This window comes from Leptidea sinapis, chromosome 7 (assembly GCF_905404315.1).
Source record: "Leptidea sinapis chromosome 7, ilLepSina1.1, whole genome shotgun sequence".
Lineage (NCBI taxonomy): Eukaryota > Metazoa > Arthropoda > Insecta > Lepidoptera > Pieridae > Leptidea > Leptidea sinapis.
In genome coordinates this window covers 12,506,580-12,529,891 of record NC_066271.1, presented here as the reverse complement: position 1 = coordinate 12,529,891, position 23,312 = coordinate 12,506,580, and the positions used below count along the sequence as shown (strand labels likewise).

The 23,312-nt window shown below is 34.6% G+C and overlaps 1 protein-coding gene across 1 annotated transcript in view; it reads right to left on the bottom strand.

Annotated features, from left to right (window-relative positions):
• LOC126965242 (frizzled-10-like) overlaps positions 1–20,396 on the bottom strand; it is a 37,169-nt gene extending 16,773 nt beyond the window's left edge. Inside the window, exon 1 of the mRNA XM_050808739.1 lies at positions 20,066–20,396. Within this exon, the coding sequence (XP_050664696.1) occupies positions 20,066–20,242 (177 nt within the window). The 5' untranslated portion in view covers positions 20,243–20,396. The remainder of the gene's footprint in view (positions 1–20,065) is intronic.
• Between the last annotated feature and the right edge of the window lie 2,916 nt (positions 20,397–23,312).

Below are 23,312 nucleotides of genomic sequence, written 5' to 3'. Positions count from 1 at the left end.
AAGTTACGATATCATCCCCACCATCTGGATGTGTGGCGGTCCTCCACAGTGCGGTTTTCAAGGAGCTTTCTTCCTCGTACCACGAAGCTGTGGAATGAGCTTCCTTGTGCGGTGTTTCCGGGACGATACGACATGGGTACCTTCAAGAAAAGCGCGTACACCTTCCTTAAAGGCCGGCAACGCTCTTGTGATTCCTCTGGTGTTGCAGGAGAGTGTGGGCGGCGGTGATCACTTAACACCAGGTGACCCGTACGCTCGTTTGTCCTCCTATTCCATAAAAAAAAAAAATATCCAACAATTATTGATTTTCGGACTTATTACGTGAATATGAATCATACGATTTTTCTTAATTGGAACGTAACTTCATCACAATCGGAACTGAACCCCATTTGTGTTACAAGAAAACGAAATTTAACTTTTTGACATAAGGTCTTTTCGATCCCAATCTCGTTTCGTTACAAGAATAGCGTTTCTTATTCTACTCGTATAAAGGCGGGGATACACATGCAAGTAAATCGGGAATGTAGCTGGCATTTACGAGTAACTAGCATACTGCGGATACATTTGCAAGTAATACTGGCATACAAGTTGTGCCATTGTATGCCAGTAATACCATCGCGTAAACACAGGACAGTTCGTGAGAGAACTCGTACCTATTCTTGCTATTATATTAATGGATAACAATCGAAGTAAATTTAACAAAATCAACGAGTCAGCTACTGGCATGCCCGTAGCTGTCGCGAATGCTCGCACGTGCCAGTTTGGCCACGCCCCGCGTCACCTCCTTCAACGGACATGCAAGTAAATCAAATGTTGTGCTAGATCATAGGGTTTCAACGTGGGCGATAACGCCCCCTTGTGGGGTGGCAGTAGAAGACCCAGTTAAAATTAGGGGGCAATGAGATGGCCCAGATGGGCCGTAGGTAGATTAAAATAAAATATAGTCTAAAACGTCAAAAAAATACACGAAAATACTCTAGAAAAAAACATATTCGCAAAGTGGGCGGTGAACAAAATAAGGTTGAGAAACTATGTGCTAGATACATGTACGCCAGTTACATGTATGCCAGTTAGCGTAGCGTATACACATTACAGTAACTGGCACGTGCAAGGAGCTGGTATGCTAGTGTGCAAACTTAAGGCATGTGTGTCTCCAGCTTAAGCGCCACTGCTAGCATACCTTTACGTACCAATTTTAATTTACGTATTAGAAAAATAATAGAAAGTCCGCACTTGTGCAGCTTCATACAAGTTCTATTCCGAGGAATCCGTCAGTCCGTCTGTCTAGTTGTAACAGCGGGACTTTGTCACATAAACCTGAATAGTTAGTCTAGGTAGAAGTTACAATATTTATTTTACTATGTTACTAAAATAAAAAATTATAATATTTTTTTTACAAAAGTATTTAAAATGCACCTACGGTTTGCTTAATATTGAACGATTTAGTTACTTGTAGATATAACTTACTAATAATCTGTGACTATAGTATAGAACCCTTACCTAGTGGCTAGTGGTTGGTTTTTTATGCAAGCTCACTTATTTTAGGCCCTGGCCCTTTACCCACTATCTTTTGATCCATCGTTTATGACAGAACCTGAACAATTCTCTTGTTAATACTTTTTTTAATGAAAATAAGGGACGAGACGAGCAGGACGTTCAGCTGATGGTAATTGATACGCCCTGCCCATTACAATGCAGTGCCTCTCAGGATTCTTGAAAAACCCAAGAATTCTCAGTGGAACTAAGATTGCGTTCTTCACCTTGAGACAAAAGATGTTACGTCTCTGTTTTCCTAGTAATTTCACTAGCAACGGCGCCCTTCAGACCGGAACACAGTAATGTTTACATATGCTTCACGGCAGAAATACCCATTATCTAGCCGGCATCCTGTGCAAAGGAGCCTCCCACTGGTAAACTTCTACTAAAATAGTTTTAACCATATTAAAACTCTACATCGTTCTCTAAACTTTATGACAAACACGATTTGAATATATACATACCGCAAATTAACAATAATGCCACCTACTATAAGCTGCTAATGCACTAGCTACTAAGGAGTAAGTTTAAAGTAATTCCTGCATATTATTCAAGTGAAACCTAACTATATTGTTACGAGGTCGACATAAGCTTAGCATTGCGAAGTGTAAATGCACACATTGCGAGTCAACAATGTAATATTGCAATATAATATTAAGTGTCTATTTAACTAAGTGTGAACGAGATGCTTGCCTCATAAACTTACATCATGAAATGTTTCAAATATTACAGCATATATGTGTAAAAGATTATATTATACAACTTAAATATGGTTAGGTGGGACGTTAGCAATAAAATGCATTAAAGGCATTATTTATTGAAGTAGGCGTTACTTTGCGGAAATCCATAATTATACGAATGATTTGAGTCTTCTTTAGTGTTAATTCCGCCAATATTTATCTTTAAACAATTCGACACAACAAGTCTGGCAGTCTCGTGCCAGATTTTGGCGAGACAACACGTCCTGAGGATGCCTCGTTTAGAGGCGAAACACGTGTCGAATTGTTTACAGACAAATATTAGCGGAATTAACACTAAAGAAAAACTCAAATCAGTATGTTTAAAGGCATTTATTTTCTCAAAATTAATTTCTTTAGAATTCTTCTTGATGTCATTTCTAATATACTAGACAATACTACCGCTTCGGAAACAAATGGCAATCTGAGACAGAAGAAGCGGCGCAAGAAACTGTCCCAGCATTCTTTTCTTTTGCGATCTTTTAAATCAAATACTCGTATACAATATTGTACTGTCATTGCTATTGCTATAAAATCATAATCAATCAAAGAATAACCAGATAATTCTATAACAGAGGTATTTAAACATTTGTTATTTTTTTAAAGTGATAGACCTCACTTCTGGGATTAAATTTTTAAACAAAATTTATGCGACGCGGGACTCGAACCTGCGACCTCTCGGGTTCCGTCCGGGTTCGCTCTTCCACTGAGCCAACCGTACGAGTGACAGGGTAAGGGTTCAGTATTTTACCTTATGAGATACGGAACTCTGAAAAAGCATACAGCCATCAACTCTAGAATCAGGTGAAACTGAGGTTTCTTATAAAGCAAATATAAATGACCAGATGATAAGTATAAACGTTATCTGGCAATAGATCAGAGGCCGGGCAATACGAAGCCGGTCAAAGCCTCAGGCGTTTTAACCGCGCCGAGCTTTCTCCTATAACTTACAACGCACTTAACGAACTTGATTACCATCACACGAAAACGAAAGTCTAACATTAAATTACAATCTTACTTTTGAACGCATTGTTCCTTTACTGATAGTATCTATAAGTACATCTAGTTATAGAAATGATTAACAGTATCTATTCTCAAGTTAGAGACCAGGTGGTTTAGCTCCACCCAGGTCATCGTCTACTGCGCGCCTATTTTGCGTGAAAACTCCCAGCTGGGCGCAACACGAGTAAATTATCTCTACTAATTTTCTTGTCTTATCTCTACGTGTCTATTGAAGTTGCGTACTTATTTCGTCTCGTCACGTCAAAAGTAGTGATAAAAAGGAATTTTGACATATTATGTGTGGCATTTCTCTTTACGAACCAATGACATTCTATACATTTACCCTCTTATTCATAATGGTCCGCTAACTTAAAACAGCCGCTAAGGAGTATTTTTTCTCATAAAAAGGCATAAAAAGCATTTATTTTCTCAAAATTGATTCCTTTAGAATTCTTTTTAATGTCATTTCTGATAACTACTAGATACTGCTACCTTTTCTTACTACTCTTTTCAATAAAAATATACATTATTGTACAGTCATTTCTATCGCTTTAAAATAATCACAATCTAGTCCCAGGCTGTCCGATCATTTAGATACTCAGCAGTGGAGTAATAGGATTTACGAAAGAGCCATTTTTTCATTTTTTCATTCTGACTTAGGTCAATAGAAGAAGACAGAGTGAGAATTAGCAATGCTTTAAGTTAGCAGACTATTATGAATAAGGGGGATAGACAACATCTCAAAAATTCCGGCATTGCGGAATATTTTAAACAACTGGAGTATTTCCTCCAAATAAAATATTCTTGATCAATATGTAGCAGTGGTAGATTTTATTTTCTTAGATTTTACCGAATTTCGATAATGAATATAGAGTGATTTGTCGTCCTACAATATTTTGGAATATCATAATATTTTCATGTAACTACGATGGCAGTACCTTATTATAACAATATTTTAATATTTTATCCCTATACTAAGAGCGAGAGGCACGTAAATTCAACATAGATGAATAAGAGACCTCTTTGAGCCAACAAAACTCTTTCTTCGCCATAAAAAAGTCGAATAAATGAAGATACCGTAGTATCGAGATTGGCCATTATGGAAAAGAAAAAATGGCATTAAGAGTGACAATTAACAGGTCATCCAGCAAGGCAGTTCACAACAATAAACAACATCCAGTACCGGTACCGCCTCGTATCGAGCAGGAATCGTTCCCGTATCTATATAATTGGGCTACATTCCTCACCCTCCCACCGAGAACATTATGCTTTGGCACACTGAGCTCTGTAATTATTATAATGACTGTGACGATTTGTATATTTTTTTTTACATTTTACCGCTTTAGGGACAAAACATTTGAGCCAAGATTAATGTATATACATATATAATTATAAAAATAGGTATTTTGTATAATGCTATTTACGATAATTCAAATCACTATAAGTCAAGCCATAATCACTTGCTAAATAACTATAATATTATGATTAGATACATTAAATTAAAACTATCATACGGGGAAGTGTTCCAAGAGTTGGATAGGTATACTGATCCGTTGACCGAAATAGCTGCCAGCGCTTGGGTTTCCAGTAGGCCTATTGGAGGCGAGAAGATAGTACTTTGTACATTCTTCGAGTCTCTGGGGCCAAGTGCCTCGACACCAAACGGCACAAAAATGTAAGACTCACTGAGACCGACATATGTGCGACGCTTGCTATCTTCGGCAGACGAAGCAGCAGCCCCAGCACGAACTGACGTAACTTGGACATCAGGAGAAGCCAGAGTGTCGATGCACAGTGTCCCACACAAGCGCTCATATCCCGTCATTCCATCAGGACGGTTGCCATCGCGGGTATAACCATTTGGCTCTAAAACAGCTAGTATATTTAGAGAGGCTTATTTATATATCTATGATGTAATTATTTTCAAACTAAATGCACTCAAAAAATATTTACATTTGTACTGAAAACATACACAAATGAACAATCATTTGAAATAAATTCACGATAATGACGTGTATGGACATTATAATTAAAATTAAACATTATAATTTTGATTTTCACTGGTATGCCACAACCTTAAGCGGCCTCGTCTTATGTTCTCATGTGAAGAAAATGAATTCAAGGCTTAACCCTATTCCTATCTTACCTACTTAAAGAAATAAGTGTAAATTATACCTAGTCTGACCACCAATGACCATAAATTCTGTTACAAATAAAAATGCAGTAATTTTTTTATGACGTCTAAATGTTGTTTTAAAAAAAACTTGTATGTTTTTATTTATTGAAATCTCAGCAATAAATAAAAAGAATTATTTTCGAAATTACTACTACTACTATAGTACGGTACTAAAAATACATAAAACTATTCCTTATAATAGTACATTACTAAATAAGAGAATTAAACACACTGTTGCTCATGTACCTCACACCAAAACATCGTTTGCAAGTATACAGTATGAAAAACGTGCGGCCTTACTGTATAATAAAATAAATAAACTAAACAATATATATGAAAAATCATACTATGAATGCAAGAAAATAATAATTGAGTGGATAAGGTCATTTAATTATGAAGACACAGAAAACCTACTTATAGCTACGAACTAAATCTTTAAGTTTTCTTTCAAAGTAACACACACACCCACACACACACACACTCACCAATACATACATACATACACACATCCACACACACACAGCACATTAACTTTAGATTACAAATAAATAAATTTTTAGTATATTATTGTTAGTAGATTTTTTTTTCCCTTAGTTAATTAATTATGTATATGTTAAGGTCAACTTATCTATTATTACACCTCATTATAATGTTTTTGCTATGGAAGAGCGGGGCCTCCTACTACAGGCAACTCTTTGCTTAAAAGGAGACCCCAACACTGATTGTATTTTGTTGTAATAATAAATAAATATTTGATTTGATTTGAATACTACGTTAAGGCTTTTAATTATATGTCTAGCCATGTATGTGGATTTTTTTTTATTTGTTTACTTATAGGATATCAGCCTTTTTAAGTTCTAAAAGCACGTAGCCGCGATCTTCGACTGGGTATGTTTTGGTCTTATGGTGGTTATCTATCGATAGTACGATATACTAACATAAGGCTGATACCTCGCTTATGAAATGTCTTGAAAATTACGGCGACCATAACAAAGGCAATAATTTCAATTCTGTATTTGTATTCAATATAGCTGATACCCCGCGACGTCGTTCGCGTACATATTTTTACATCTTGGGTTACATTATTGGTCTATTATTATTTTTTTTATGGAAAAAAAATTTTTTTTTATGTAAAAAAAAAAATGGTCTATTAGTAGGGATCCCAATTTTTTTTGAAAATGTAATGTACCCTATATCAACCGGGGATAATGTAGCTTCCCACCAGTGAAAGAATCATTGAAATCAGTTCAGTAGTTGCGGAGCTTATTCAATACAAATAAACAAACAATCAAATCTTTCCTCTTTATAATATTAGTATAGATTAATAACCGCGAAAAAATATATGAAATGGCGCGGAATGATCTAAGTTTCTAATATAATAAACGCGTTCCAAATTTGAATTCAAAAAAACAAAATTATTTGTACATATTTAAGAATGTAACAATATTTATCGTCAGACTAGTTACCTAGGACCTACCTAAACTTCTTTTTATGAAACGTATTTTTCGCGGAGCTTATGTGTCCCGATATATTTGACTACTTTGGATGACGCTATCTTCTTTATCTTCTCATTTCGTTACATTAAATCAAAATAAAAAATAATCTTCATCTACGTGACTGGAGAGTGCAGAGAAACAAAAGTCATATTGATAGGGGCTAAATACGAGCAGCAATAAATGGCATTTAAGTATATTTTTATTTTTGTTATGTAATAATAATATTATCGACACACACATGAAACATTACACTGCTACAAAAAAAGCATGGGGTGTAGAAGAATTATTATTTTAATAATATCTTAAAAAGCACCCCACGCTTTTTTTACAATAAAATATATTTTTTTACACTATTTTCAATACATATTTATTTTCTATTTTTTAGTTTTGTTTAACTATTATTTATTTTTCATTTTTTAGTCAAATTAGTGTAATGTCATCGGTCCTCGATAAATCTACAAAGTTTGAACGAAATCTAGCCGTTTAAAGTGGATCAAAATCGCGCCCAAAGATGTCGGTTACAAACATACAACTAATATAAAGCGTATAAAAAAAGAAAAATTACAACTAAAACTAACCTAGAACATATTTTACAAAGAATAAATAAATAACGTTACCAAGATATTATAATATAGCAGTTGTGTGGCAGTGTGTATCAAAAGGGATGCTACTCAGGTTACCTGTGACAATTGGTCACAGCACTGACTTTCAGTAGCTCCCGTTTGACGCTTCACGTCGCGGTGCTGAGTAATCTATATACATATATATAAAAATGAATTGCTGTTCGTTCAGTTCCAAAAGTCCAGAGAAGGTTTAAAATGTGAATAAATAGGAAAATGCTACTAAATTAAATAAAAACAACAATTTGTTTTTCCTGTGATGTGTCCATACATAATTTCTATTAGAGAATTTATTGACGCACGGTTTGACAGTTCTGCTGTGAAACAATTTCATTACGACAGCAGGATGCATATTTTACTAAGTAATTCTTGATGTTATGATATATTATTGACAAATTCATATAAAAACATTATTTTATTTATTATATACAGAACAACGTCTGTCGGGTCAGCTAGTAAATTATAAATATCTATCACAACATAATATTATATAATAAAAAAACAAAGAAAAAGTCCAACCCAGTACTGTTAAAACCTATTAGTATGTAAATATTCATTCGTATATAGTTCATAGTTATTATTATTATTCACTTCATCCATTCAAATTATTCACCTACTATCATTTCAAAACCTTGATCGAATATTAATATACTTATAATTATATTCACTCCAATAAATTTTAACATTCCGTTTTTATTCGGATGACCAGATAATTGAAGGGTTTTTAATCAATGTAGATATCGTGAATCGATGTTATCTCCGTGAATGCGCTCGCTCTGTCTGTATTGAGAGTCTAGGGTTGTCAACCGTACAAATGTATAATATTTTTGTGTTTTGCATTCGATAAAATGTTTCGGTATGTATTTTCAACTTAGGTACATGAACGACGCAATGATTCAAATTAATTTGAAATCACTAAGCTACTTGGGTCACATTCTTTTTAACCGATATTTGTTTGTGGACGATTGAGAACGAAACAAACACTAAATCTCGCATGCAACAACACATAAGTGGAAACTGCATTCGAATCGCTTTAGCTTTATCCGTAATAAGCGTGCACAAAGAAACAGACGAAAATTCTCATTTTTTTTTGTCTCAGTTAGTAACTATAACGAGTTAGTTCTTTTTCTATATTTAATGTGAACTACAGAACAGACTCGGTAGGCTTTCGATTTTATTATTGTACACTGTAACTGTACAGATAAAATAAACCATATTTTTTATTATATCTATCAGGTAATACAGTAACTAATGGTAATTCATGTAACAATAATATCTTTATCATAATATTTAATAATGCTTTTTGCTAAATTGACAGCCCTATGTTATTGTGTTTGTACCGCACAGAGTCGGATCACAGGTCGACGGCCCCGCAACAAAACGCACAAAACTGCAATCTTTGCGATACCCTTTGACGGCGCCCGCACCGCATACACATAAAGGTACTGTATCACCAATTAACGTTTAATTAACGTTTATTCTTTTATCTGTGTTGACTTTGATGTTGGCCGGCTGACTGATACATCAAAGAGCTTATGCTGATGTTTCAACAAATAGTCATTTCAAAAAGTGATTAAAATAATCTGGACTCTGGAGTAACACAAGCATTATATTTTTAAATATGGTTTCTCTACACATTATCAGTGGAAGGCTTTTAGCACAGTGTTGGCTGAATGCGTACGACCGCGGTACCTTTTTCTGCGTAGTGTGTTTTGAATCGGTTTGAAAGCCGCTAGTAAAATTACTGGGATGACTGGTGACGAGCGCAATCGCAATGCCGTTCAAAATCTTGGGTTGTTTAATGGGCGTACCGCGTATTCCTTACAATGAGATGAATGTTTTACTCGACGCGTCACTTTTCCTAGAAAAAAAAATTAAAACACAACATAATATGTGTTTCAATATATAAAACTACTATGCTTGTGAACACATCTTGCGTGTAACAGCTTCTAAACGACTATGACGTGATTGACCCAGCACGGCTTATCAGACATTTTAGGCTAGCAGTGAAAGTAATAAGTAACCCTTTTTCTGTGTTATTTGACTTTATGCGTCAATTTATTTGCAAAGTTATAATTATATATAAATATATATAATTTATTTACTAGCTGAGCTTAAGACTCGAATTGGAGACTTTAATTCTGTATAAAATGCATAGCTTGAAGTCGCTAGGACTTCAAAAGCATTTATTAGTGACAAATATGTCACATACAGACAAACTAGCTCAACTGAAAAAAAAACGTAAAAACTGTTATTATAAACTAATGGAAGGTCTTATTAACTTAAAAAACAACTCAACAATGTGACATTTGCACGTCGCAATAAGTAGCAAAAAAACAAAAATTGGCGCATAAAGACTTGATCAATTAAGTGAATTACGCCACATTAGGTCACTGTAATTGCATGGAATTCACCATAAGGCGTAGACAACGACGTTGGAATATAAACCTGTTTGTGACATCGAAGTTGGTGAGTTTTTTATATTAATTAATATCGAGCAGCTAATGGAATATTGTAGGAGTCGCGAAATAAACATGGACAAGACGAAGATCACGTCAAATGTCCATGTCGCACCTAATCTCATAACAATGTACTCTCGAAATTGACGAGTACGTCCAATTTCGCGAGATAGAAAAAGTCACTCTTAGAATCCGACTCGGATGGGCAGCTATTGGGAAGCTCCGAAAAATCTTCTCGTCCCAGATACTACAGTGTCTGAAGACGAAGCTCTGAAAAGCTTGGTTTGACTGGTTGAAACCTGTGTTTGATGACTTATGGTACGCAGACGTGGTCGCTGACTATGGGCCTGATGAGAAAGCTCATGGTCGCTCAAAGGGCAATGGAGAGGCTATGCTTGGAGTTTCCCTGCGAGAGTGAATCAGAAATGAGGAGATCCGTAGCAAACATAGCCCAAATAATTGCGAAACTGAAGTAGCAGTGGGCAGGGCACATAGTTCGACGGACAGATGTTGGGGCAATAAAGCCCTCGAATGGCGACCACGTACCGGAAGACGCAATGTTTATAGGCCCTCCGCAAGATGGACCGACTTAATGAATGATTGAATGAGGGGAGCGCAGGTCCGATTGTCGTGGAGTTACTTTGGGGGAGGCCTTTATCCAGCAAAGGACTTCTTCTGGCTGATGATGATACCCTATTCACGAATGTAGCTTAACATCTGAATAATATCTATATTCTTTAATCATGTCGCCAGTTAGCGCTTTTTTTCCTAGCTTCATGCCTATAATATACCCTATTCACGAATGTTGCTTAACGTCTGAATAATATCTATATTCGTAAATCAGTTCGTCAGTTAGCACTTTTTTACCTAGCTTCATGCCTATAATATACCCTTTTCACGAATATAGCTTAGCATCTGAATAATATCTATATTCGTAAATAATTTCGTCAGCTAGCACGTTTTTACCTAGCTTCGTGTCTATATACCCTATTCACTAATGTAGTTTAACATCTGAATAATATCTATATTCGTAAACCAGTTCGTCAGTTAGCACTTTTTTAACGATGGGTCGGCTTTGTAGTCCGGGCCGCGGTCTACCTGTCGTCATTAGGCCGGGTAATTTGTGTTGAGGGCATCTTTTTGTGGTTCGGCGCCGAGACCGCGCCCGTGGGCCAAACTTCAATTGGATTTTGATTGTGGATTAAAATAGTTTCCGTTTTGAGTTTGGTGCGGTTTACAGCTCTCTCGGGTTTAACTTGATTATAATGATACGGCATAAATAATACTGGTTTGGTGGCTTTTCCGTGGCTTTTTGGTAAGGGATGAGGGACCCATATTATTTTGGAAAGAGCCTCAAACAAAGAGAATTTTCATTATATATATATAGATAATGTATCAATAAATACTGGAAGCATTCTCGCATGTATGTGTATGGCTATGCCTATTTTGGGGCAAGGTAATTTGTGTAAAAGTGAGTCAATATTATAATTATTATGATGATGATGGTAAGTTCTACTATAGTACCATATCTAATAGCTAACATTGCTTAGCTTAGGGTTCGAATACGAATTCCTTAGATAATTTATACCTCTAGATAGAGCTTCCTGCTGCTAGACAACCGATAATAACAGGTCATGTTAATTACTATAGTGTTCGTGACAAGCTCGGCTGCATTGCACTAAATAGAGGCTAATTACTGTCAACCTAAATTTTTCACAGCTGTCACAGTCCATCTAAACGTATAAATGATCTTAGAAAATTCCTTTTAATGTATATTTTATATTCAAACATCATTGATTTATTTAGGTCAAAAAAGATGTTGAAATTGTAGAGTTAACCATTCACCACAAATTCGGTTTTAAATTTACCACAAGTTGAGCTTTAATGAAGAGAAGAGGCAAGAAACTCATTGCCACTATTTAAAACCAACATTATACAATTTTAAATTGCCATTACAACAATCTGGATGCAAATTTGATGCAAAGGAAAGCAACAAAAATACCAAAACGCACTTATTTGGGTAAGTTCATAAAATCGAACCCACGTCTCTCGGGTTCCGTTCAAACGCTCTTACTAACTCCGACAACCGTTCGAGTGACGCATGTATCGTAAATCTTGGTATGTCTTGTTCAACTCTCACGTTGTGGCTCCATCTACAGGATCTACTTTACAGTTGATAACCTGCTCAACCCCAATAATCGCATATTAGGAAATTGACTTGAGACGTCGCGTCGCTCTTTCAAATCTAAAAACTTGTTATTTTAAATTGATTAGGTAAATATGTATCTCTGAAAATAACAAATTGTTTATAGCATGCTTATCAAAGTAACAAAATAAGTATTAATGTCATAAAAAAAGAATAAAAAACCAAACGGTACTCCATACCTCCGAGTACCGACAATTCCAAACGTAACCTTTCTATCTTATTTCTCAGAAAGCGGCGTTACAAAAAGTTGAGTTTATAGACAAGATTAGGGTGTTAAAACTCTCCTTTGTAGTACTAAAAGCGTCTTTGTATCGCGTACCTGCGCTAATGATAGGGTACCTTCTCTACCGAACACCTCGCCGTCACAAAAACTTGGGTAATATGCGACGAAAGAGGCCGACATTATCAGATACAATTCTACCGGTTCATTCTTTTATCGCTTTATGAATTGTGCAACGGATTTTAGTTTATTATTCGGTATTAGTGTTTACTGCAAGGGTTGAAAAAGCAATCCTTTCAAGTTAAATAATCGTAGATAATATTGTTAGACAATAGACCATCTCTTCGCAGAACCTGTAATTTTTAACGTTGCGTATTCAAATGCTAACCATTGGGAACTCCTATACTAAGGCTGGCCACACACATCCGGAACGACATGACTGGATTCCTAATCAAAATTCCGGGACTTTGCCTCACGCATATTTTAAAAAATAAGATTGATCAGTATTCCCGGGTTTAGTCTTTATGGTAAAGGAACTGATATCAACAAATCGCATTGCATTTGTCTCTACATACAGAGTAATACATCTCTACAGAGTAAAAACTGCCGAATTGCATCGGTTTTATTTCTAATGAAAATAAGGGACGAGACAAGCAGGACGTTCAGCAGATGGTAATTGATATGCCTTGCCCATGACAATGCAGTGTCGCTCAGGATTCTTGAAAAACACAAAATTTCTGAGCGGCACTAGAATTACGCTCGTCACCTTGAGACATGAGATGTTAAGTCTCAATTGCCCAGTAATTTCACTAGCTACGGCGCCCTTCAGACCGAAACACAGTAATGTCTACACTTTACTCCTTCACGGCAGAAATAAGCGCCGTTGTGGTACCCATAATGTGCAAAGGAGCAACCCACTGGTGAGTATTAGCATTACAGGCTTTTCTGAATGTAAAAAGTATACAAATACCTACGCCATTTTTTATCTATTCACGTTCTCACTTAACCTTAAATATTTTATCTGCAAGATCAAAAGATATCGTTCTAAAATAACCCTTATGTTGTTGAATTTAAGGTATTTTTTCGTCATATAAAGCTTGACTCCCAATGTTGTTACATGCTCCATTCACGAAATTCATCTTAGTTAAGTTCATTGACTTGGTTTTAATCCTCTTCAGAGATGTTTTGACCAGATTTTTCCGGTGGTTTTGGATTCAAATCACGATTTCGGTGTTGTTGTCACCGGGGACCGTTTTAATTTTGCTATGAGTTCCGTTTGTTTGTCTGTCCACGGTTCAGCACTTGAACTAAGATAAGCTCTAAGCCTATCGCTATAGATAGCGTACTTAAACTTTGCTCAGACTTTACTTATGTAAAATTAAATAATTCTTCGTAAGTAAAGTCTGAATACTCTCTATAGATATCAGCCTTATTTCTTCCACAAAACAGCAGTACAGCAGTTGTAATGTTGTGTTACGGTTTGAAAGGTGTAAGTACACCTAAGCATAAGAGACATTCTACCTGAACTCCCAAGGCGCAGATTTGTGATGGGGTCCGATCGCATAATGTCACAACTAAGATTTACGGCCGTTTTCAATAACCTATCTATCCTTAGTTTAAGTTACTAGAGGTAGACAAATCTATCCTTTTACGTTTACTTACATTTCAATAACCTATAAACATAAAGCATTGGACTATATTAGACATATCTATGGATAGATATGATCTTGTCATGAAACGGTGATAGCAATATATCCGTAACTAGAGACCCGTTATTGAAAACGGCCGTTAATTGACATTGTTATAAGCTCAGATAATATTTTATACATCTAGAATCTAGATAGACTGCGACAGCTGTGAATACGCCGAAATTAATACCGTCGAACTGTTAACCTCTTTTTCTGCAGGGTACGCACACTAAAAGTAACTAATAAATCAAATGTAAGACGTAGTTGTCATTCTCATGCGTTGTCTAACAGATAAATTATATCTCTTTCTCTGAATTATATAAATTATTTAAGGTTATGAACATACCTAATGCCGCAGATCTTATGGTTCTGTCACTAAGTCCAATAATAATAAAACAAAACACAACAGTAAAGAAATAGCCACACGTTCATGTTACTGTCATATTATTATATTAGGTATAAGCTATAACATAATGCGTTCGCAGTAAACATTATCGCGCGCGAAATTGGAGCTCCGTACGACCGTACCTGTTTACAACACGCGAGTCTCTTTGAAGCTGCCCGATACGTAGGGCTGTCATATGCCAGTTATTGAGTTTTTATGACAGTAACAGCCGTTTTTAATAACCTATCTATCCTTAGTTTAAATTACTAGAGGTAAGACAAATGTATCCTTTTACGCTTACTTACATTTCAATAACCTATCGACATAAGCATTGGACTATAACTATACTGGACATAACTATGGATAGATAAGATTTTGTAATTAAACGGTGACAGCGATGTATCCGTTAGTGAATAAACGGTATTGAACCGCAGTCCCCCTGAAAACGTGCTCTGAAAAGGTTACGAAACGTCGGGTTAGCTAAAATAATAACTTAAACGCAAAAACTAATGTAAAAACACAGTTACAATTTCACGCGTTTTAATCCTTCAAAAAGTGTTTTATTTAAATGTATTTAAATAAATTTGTGAAACTGACTATGGTAAATTATTCTCTTAAGTGATACAAAGATACAGCAAATTGACTATTAATATGTTCTAGCTACTTATAAGTTTATTAAATTATTTTAAAATGGTGCTTTCTAAAATTCAGATATTTTTATTCAAAATAGGATTAAAAATCACTTATTGAAAGTCAAAAACTACCACCGATTCGAAAAAGTATACTCAGACCTGAGAAGAACGGGCACAAGAAACTCAGAAATCTCATTGCTAGATTGAGTTTATTAATGCTGAATTTACTCTAGTTTTTCATTTCATGTCATTAAAAGAACATAACTTTATGGTTACAAATATTACGTATAAAGTAAAAAATTATCGCACAGTATTAAACTTATCTATTAAACCCTCATTATGCATAACTTGATGAGTGACAACCCTATGAGTACCACGATATACATCACCACTTAGGCACCGATAGATAAGGGTCAAATAAAAATAAACGTCTGCGCGTTCTGTGAAGACACCGCTATCGATTTGATTAGCTCAATGACAATACTCAATACTGGTAGTTAAATACACTCTACATTAAAAAATAAAAAAACTACCATAGACAAAAATCATATTTTAATAACGTCTCAGACACAAAGCTCTTGCGCTTACTCTTTATGTTGGCAATCCATAGACAAGCCGTCTAATACTGATGATGTCAGCAAAAAATTATAAAAATTATAAAATATATATATATATATATATATATATATTCCATTACCATTTTCATTATATATATAATGAAAATGGTCTTTGTTTGAGGCTCAATCACGCCTAAACCACTGATCGTATCGACATGAAACTACCACTATTCGATGCGAAATTTATCCTAGATGGTTATTTTTTCGAATTCCAACGTTCCTTCGTTAATTTATTCCCTTTTAAAATTCGCACAGCGGAGCGGGCGGGAACGGCTAGTCTTCTTTAAATATATATAATAAAAAATGGTCTTTATTTGAGGCTCAATCACGCCTAAACCACTGATCGTACCACCATTCGATGCGAAATTTATCCTTGATGGTTTATGGCTACTTTATTTTTTTATTGTTTAATTTATTTCCTTTTAAAATTAGCCCAGCGAAGCGGGCGGGAACGGCTATTATATCATAGAATTATAGATATTATTTCATGCAGAACTCTTTAAGCAAACTGTACACGAGTGATTTCCATGTGTAATCACTAAAATATTCCTACGTAAATTCCCTTTGTATCAAAATTCACACGAGCTTTGTCCAATAACAGTTTCAACAAATAAACAAACTCGTAAAACTATAAATATATTGCCCATATTATGGCGTAATCTGTTTATTGACATAAGTTTCTACTATAATTGTTTATTATCAAAATCAGCAAAATAATTCGACAATGTTATATTTAAATAGATTAAATGCCTTGTATCGTTATCGCCATTGTTTGAAGATATTGAGAAAGTAATGACAGCTCTACCACGATAATCAACTCTGACAATATTAATTGCGCTAAATACTGACCTCTACTATTAATACACCACTGGACTGGCGGCTGTCAAAGTGCTTTATTGCCTGTTTGATATTCGCCATTTTGGTGCTGTTGGCCATGTAGCGAGTAGCCCTTATTTTCATTAAAAAAAATAAACAGAGAAATGTTCTATTAGAGATCTCATAACGGTTCAATAATGAAATTATTATTAACTTGAGAGTGTTGGCTTTTTTTCACATGTTTATCTTTTGTTGCGAGAGTAATTACTTATTACAACCCAATAGAGCTCACAACAGCTTTGAAAAGCCGATCAAATTCACTTCAATTCAGTTTTGCATCGTTTAATTCCGCGTAAGGTGTGTTACGAAACCAGTTTGTATTACTTTACCCTTTACATCTTTACCGCCCGCCACTATATCGTCATAATGAAAGATATTATTAGTATCTGTGATTTTATCAATAAATAATTTAAGGTTACGATAAGTTGTTAATTGATGTTTTGTCGGGGTAAAGTGGTACTAATATGCCATTTATATCTATATATATATATATATATATATAGAACGGCCGGACCGATTTGGCTAATTTTGATCTTGAATTATTTGTGTCTAAGTCCAGAGAATGTTTAAAAGGTGAATAAATAGTAAAATGCTCGGAATTGAATAAAATAACAATTTTTTTTTCCTTTGATGTGTCCCCCGTCGTTCAGAAATCAAATTGAAAGAATTTTTACATTTATTTCAACTGTCTCTAAAGTTAAACTTAATTTTAGCTAACTATAGTTGGTAGATTAACTATCTATCAGATTATTTTTATGTAGATTGATAAATCTTAAGTTTAGTCACAGTAGTTTATTTAATATAATTTACTATTTAGGGTTCATACTCATATATCGTTTACGATGACAGTTCAAAAGTGTATTTCACCTAAATTAATAGTGATTTGTTATGAACAGGTGGGAGGACCAACTCAACAACAACCAACAGTGGGAATCACCTGGATCAGTTTGGCTAAGGATACAACAGAGTGGAAATGGAGTAGATATTTGTTCAAAAAGGACAAAGGGACGAATATGTCAGTGTCAATCGCTAATATTTTGTAAATATAACTAATTATTGGTACATATCATGAATATACTATTAATTATATTTTTTATGACAATAACGAGACGAGCAGGACGTTCAGCTGATGGTAATTTATGCGCCCTGCCCATTACAATGCAGTGCCGCTCAGGATTCTTGAAAAACCCCAAAAATTCTGAGCGGCACTAGAACTGCGCCTGTCGCCTTCAGCCATAAGATGTTAAGTCTTATTTGCCCAGTAATTTCACTAGCTACGGCGCACTTCAGACCGAAACGCAGTAATGCTTACACATTTCTGCTTCACGGCAGAAATAGGCGAAGTTGTGGTACCTATATCTAGCCAGCATTCTGTGCAAAGGAGCCTCCCATTGGTAATACTAATAAATATTGAATAGGTAGCAATACAAGCGCTGAATAAAAAAAAGACATGTTTGAATAATGATAACGTAATATCATAAAACTAAAGGGGACTTAAAATCCGGTAGCTAATATCAACACCCCAAAACAGTTGCATTTGATATCAGCTCCCTACAAAAACATAAATCCTTTGTTAGACACACGAGCATTATCAAATATCAACGGTTCCCCACGAATATATCGAACCCTTATGACAAAAAGTTGAAAAATGAGATTTATTAGTACAGAGCAATACTTAAGCTAAGATAGAGCGTTACTTAAACTTCACATACATAAAGCTGAGTATGTTAAAACGTGAACTTGACTTATCCATAGAGCTGTTTTTTTTAATGAAAATAAGGCACGAGACGAGCAGGTCCAGCTGATGGTAATTGATACGCTTTGCATATTACAATGCAGTGCTGCTCAGAATTATTGAAAAACCCAAAAATTCCGAGCGGCACTACAATAATTGCGCTCGTCACCTTGAGACGTAAGGATGTTAAGTCTCGTTTGCCCAGTAATTTCAGTAGCATTGAGCTGTCTCAGCTTAATCTCAGCATAATTATAGCTGTGAAATAGCTATAAGTACGATATCAAAGATTATAACTAAGCTTACACTCAGCTTAACTTACGTGGGTAAAGTCTGAGCAAAGTCTAAGCACACGCTATAAGTCTCAGCCTTATTGTCAAATTGAGTCATTATTGACATATTAACAACAAGGTGACCCGGCAAACGTTGTCTTGGCATATAAATTATTTTAGAGTTATACCTTTTCATTGACATTGTAACAATACTTTATCTTTCTAAGATAAACGAAGCCTAAGTAACTCCTAATTACATCAGCTACCTGCAAATAAAAGTCCCGCCAAAATCGGTCCAGCCATACAGAGAAATATTGTAAAAAAAAATATTTGGTGTATATACACATGTATTAAAAATCGATGAATATATAAATAAATAATAATAAACAGACACTCTAATTTTATTTATATATATGTATAGATTATCTAGTGAGATTCTATATATCTACTGAGTATAGGTATTCACCTATACTCAGCTTAAATTAATAACAACAGCCTGAACTTTCACTCACAACCAGAGCTATTTTGATACTATGGCTCTAATAAGAATTTATTTGTGATATTAGGTACATACTATTATGATTAAGTAAGAATTCTCGCGAGTATGATAATCGGTCAGGTTTATCACTAAAACAGTTTATTTTGAAGATTTAGTAATGGTAGTTTAGTAATGGTACATTTATAGTAAGGTTTAGAACTGGTTGCAAATTTAACGGTTAATAATGGTTATTAACGTTTAAGAAATTAATCGGCAATCAAGATAAGTGATCGTTTTATTTAACCAAGCCTATTCCACGAAATCAAGTAAGTAATTGAATACCGTAAAATAGTGATAAAACGTAGAGTAAAACCGATATTAAGTTCTCTATGTAAGTAATTAAACGGTGTCCGGTTTGATCCTTTTTTCGGCTTTGAGCTTTCCAATACTTGATTAATTGTGGCTGGAGCAATCAAATATGTAATGAGCACACACTAATCTTGATATTCAATTTTAGTTAACCAATAAGTAAATTTTTCCGTGTGTATTATTTATTAATTTTAAATCAATATTTAAATCAAAATTGAGAGTTGGATAAAGCAATTTTATATTATAATTAAATATATGATATATACCTATGTATGATAAAAGAGACGAAATCAGTTCATTACTGAAAATTACATAGTATGAGTATTACCTGCATAATTCTTGTTCTAATTCTAATAAAACACAATTTTTCTTGGAGAGATGACTAAAGCTAAATTTATTTATTTATTTTCATAAATAAGTATTATGATAATTACTTATATTATTAACAGCTCTATAATACTTAATAACTTTACATGTCTACATATAGAAGTTAGTTCAATTTATATGAACTAACATCTAAATCAATTCAACGTGTTGACAATAAAAGGAAAGAATGATACTTACAGATTCTTCAGCTTCCTTCTGATCCCGATGCCCCATGAGGTTTGGCATGGCAGTCCAGTTGTACCCAAGGTCCTGACATTGTGATAACGTAATCCTCTCGCACTTGCCACCTTCTGACTCCTGGTCACCTCTCACCAACCAGGAGAACAACAGAACACAAACAATCCGATACATCATAAAACCGAACGTAAATTAATCCGAAGTGTCATTATCAGTCACGCAAATCAAAACAATGTTAACGTAAAAAGTTTGGAACGTGAAGCACACAACCTCTCCTTAACACGACTCGAAGCGAACTATTTTAATTTACTGAATCGACATTCGATGTTGCCAGCCGGCCACTGCGAGCCGCGGCTGCCCGTTTTCGTGGGAGCATGGCGGAAACCGGTCGGCCGAAGCGGCGCGGCGTGTCGATTGCCGCGGTGCGATCAAACTCTTTGTATTAGCACCGAACTGATAATAGATAGGCTATCAAATTAATAGAGATCGCTTTTTGTATTAGAAAACCAAGCTCACCCTTTTACAATTTAAATTCTATTTCGTGTTCAAATTAATAATAATTTTTCAAAATATGACTATAACATTAACCCTACTTCTTATCCCGTGTTTTATCAAAATAATTAACATCAATTTTCAGTAGGTAAGTACCTAATTTGCTGAATGTAGGTAAGTCTATTACTTTTGATTTTTTATTTTCTGTCAGATACCAAAATTGATTAAGGTCAATAAAAAGAATAGGTAGGGACCAATGATATTTAAAATTTTAAATACTATATTGGTATGGACTATCAATACTTACGACAGTACCTAACTACCTACATAGTTTTATTTTTCTAATTTCTCTTGCACGTATACGATTGAGAATGCAGAAGTTAACAAAGTAGGTATAATAAGGTATTATCTTCATAAAACTACCTATCAAGGTTCTATTTTTTATAGATTGTCAGTGACACATGACAGCGATATTATAAGCAATCAACTAAAAATATTTCATCTATATCAAAGATACCTAATCAAGTACAAACCCTTCTAACTTATTCTTTTTAATATCTCTTAAACATCCAGAACCAGAATAGAATATTACATAATTAGGCCCCCTTCATTACATCACTTCAATAACACCTACTGCTTCAAAGTTTTCAATACAATATCGACGTTATGTGTTTAAATTTAAGTTATAATTTTTGTTATTTAATATGAAGCTGCTGTTTTGTCCAATATAGATTGGGCCATTGATGCATATGAGTTCGTTTTTTCTTCAAAGAGTATGAGAGGTCGAGTTATGTTGGGCGTTTGAATGAATAGGTGCATTGTCGGAGTAGGAAGGGACGAGGGAGCGTCAAAGGCGCCGCCGCGGCCGCCGCGCCGGCAGCGCGTACGCAGTTCGGACAAGAACGGAATACCTAAATGAGGATGCATGCGTGGACTGCAGGGGTGTATGGTCCAATTAATTAAGTGAAGATTTTTCTTGTATTAAACAACATTCATATACATATTTAAAAAAATGATTAGGGACGTCAATCACTTCTTCAAAACATAAACCAACTTAATTATTACGTTGGAGCTATAGACAGTAGAACCATAGTTACTTTAAGTTGGTACCTACATAATGATTTAAGAGTGGGGTCTTCTTGCTTTTGGCATCTAAAAGAAGGTCCCAACCAATTAAATATACCTATCATGTTAATACTTTGGGTAGGTACTGATTAACAAATTTGTGTAAGTATGTATCTGTGATATCTATTCATTTATACCTATAAAAGCAATAATTAGGTACCTACTCTATATCAATCGAATTGATGTAGTAAGGTTCTGTTGGTACTTAGTGCCTAACAAACCCTCTTTTTAATAATTCATACTCCTGAATATAAATACTAATAAACATGGCGTAATTTTCATAACAATCCAGTTTCATTATATTCGTTGATAAATTATGATTGTAATTACTGATCAGAAGTGAAGATATGGGGAAAACAAAAGAAAGGTTAGGATAACGACATTACTATTAAAGAATACCTCGGTTATTTTATGGTTTTAGCCAAAAGCAGCTTACAGCTGTAAAAGGGGCTCAACTAACAGATTATGGTATATTAAAATTTTCTTAAACAGCTAAAAATTATATTATATGCTATTTTTTTTCAAGCGATTTACCTACACCAAAACAGAGATGGTTTATGTATGTACATGTAGTTTTAAAAATATAATACTAAGCCGCTTAAATTTGTGATTTGTACCACACTTATAATAAGCAGCATTGGGAATTGTAATTAAAATGTCAGATATGGGGTTGTAGGATATACCTACAACAAAAGCGGTGGAATTGCGGTCAGCTGCGGAGTTCAACCCATGCATAATACGTTAATGGATGCGACAAACACTGAATTACAATGTTTATGAGCGAGGGGAAAGAGAAGGTCACTTGCACTTTGGAAGGGTTAACCCTTGCAGTTCTACTTAAAATAGCAACTATAAAAATAGTATATAGCGGCATGAAAGAACTACTTAGGTGAAAGGTAAGTTACACAAATATATTTTTAAATATTGAACAGTTGAACTGAAAAATATGTTGTTGAACGCCTTTTATCATGTATATAAGATGCATATCATAACAGCTACTATTCTCATAATAATAGACAAAAATAATTATAAATAATAGTTAAGTAGGTATCCTTTAAAATTAAAAATATAAGCAATTTTTTTAATTATGTGTACTTATGTATCTAGCTTATAATTATCTTTTTGCCAATACCAAGCATTTTATGCGCAATTTTTAACCAAGGAACAAGAATAAGTATAATAATAACTCATGCTCGTGAATGGGCGCTATTTGCTGTGGCTCGATAGTAGAGGTGTGTCATTGAAGGTTTTTAAATTAATTTAATTCAACTGTTTTTTGTCAATGGTCAACAGGTTGAAAAAACTGTTAAATCGTCATCGGGTTTTCAAAAATCGGGTAATGCATTTATTAATAATTTAGGTTTTTATTTCCTCCATATAATATCAAGTCTACGTTTTCGTTCGCAAATTCGTCAACTGTTTTGAATTAAGCTGTTTTAGTGGGGCATTCAATTTCTTGATTTATTGCGAGTTACGGGCGAAGACGTTGATTGAATTTATTAGCTTAATATGTTCAACAGGTGTTTTCGTTGAAAAAAACAGTTAATTCTTTAACGAATATAAAACTGTTAACAAAAACAGTTTATTTAACGACCACCTCTACTCGATAGTACTGGCATTATAATTGAGA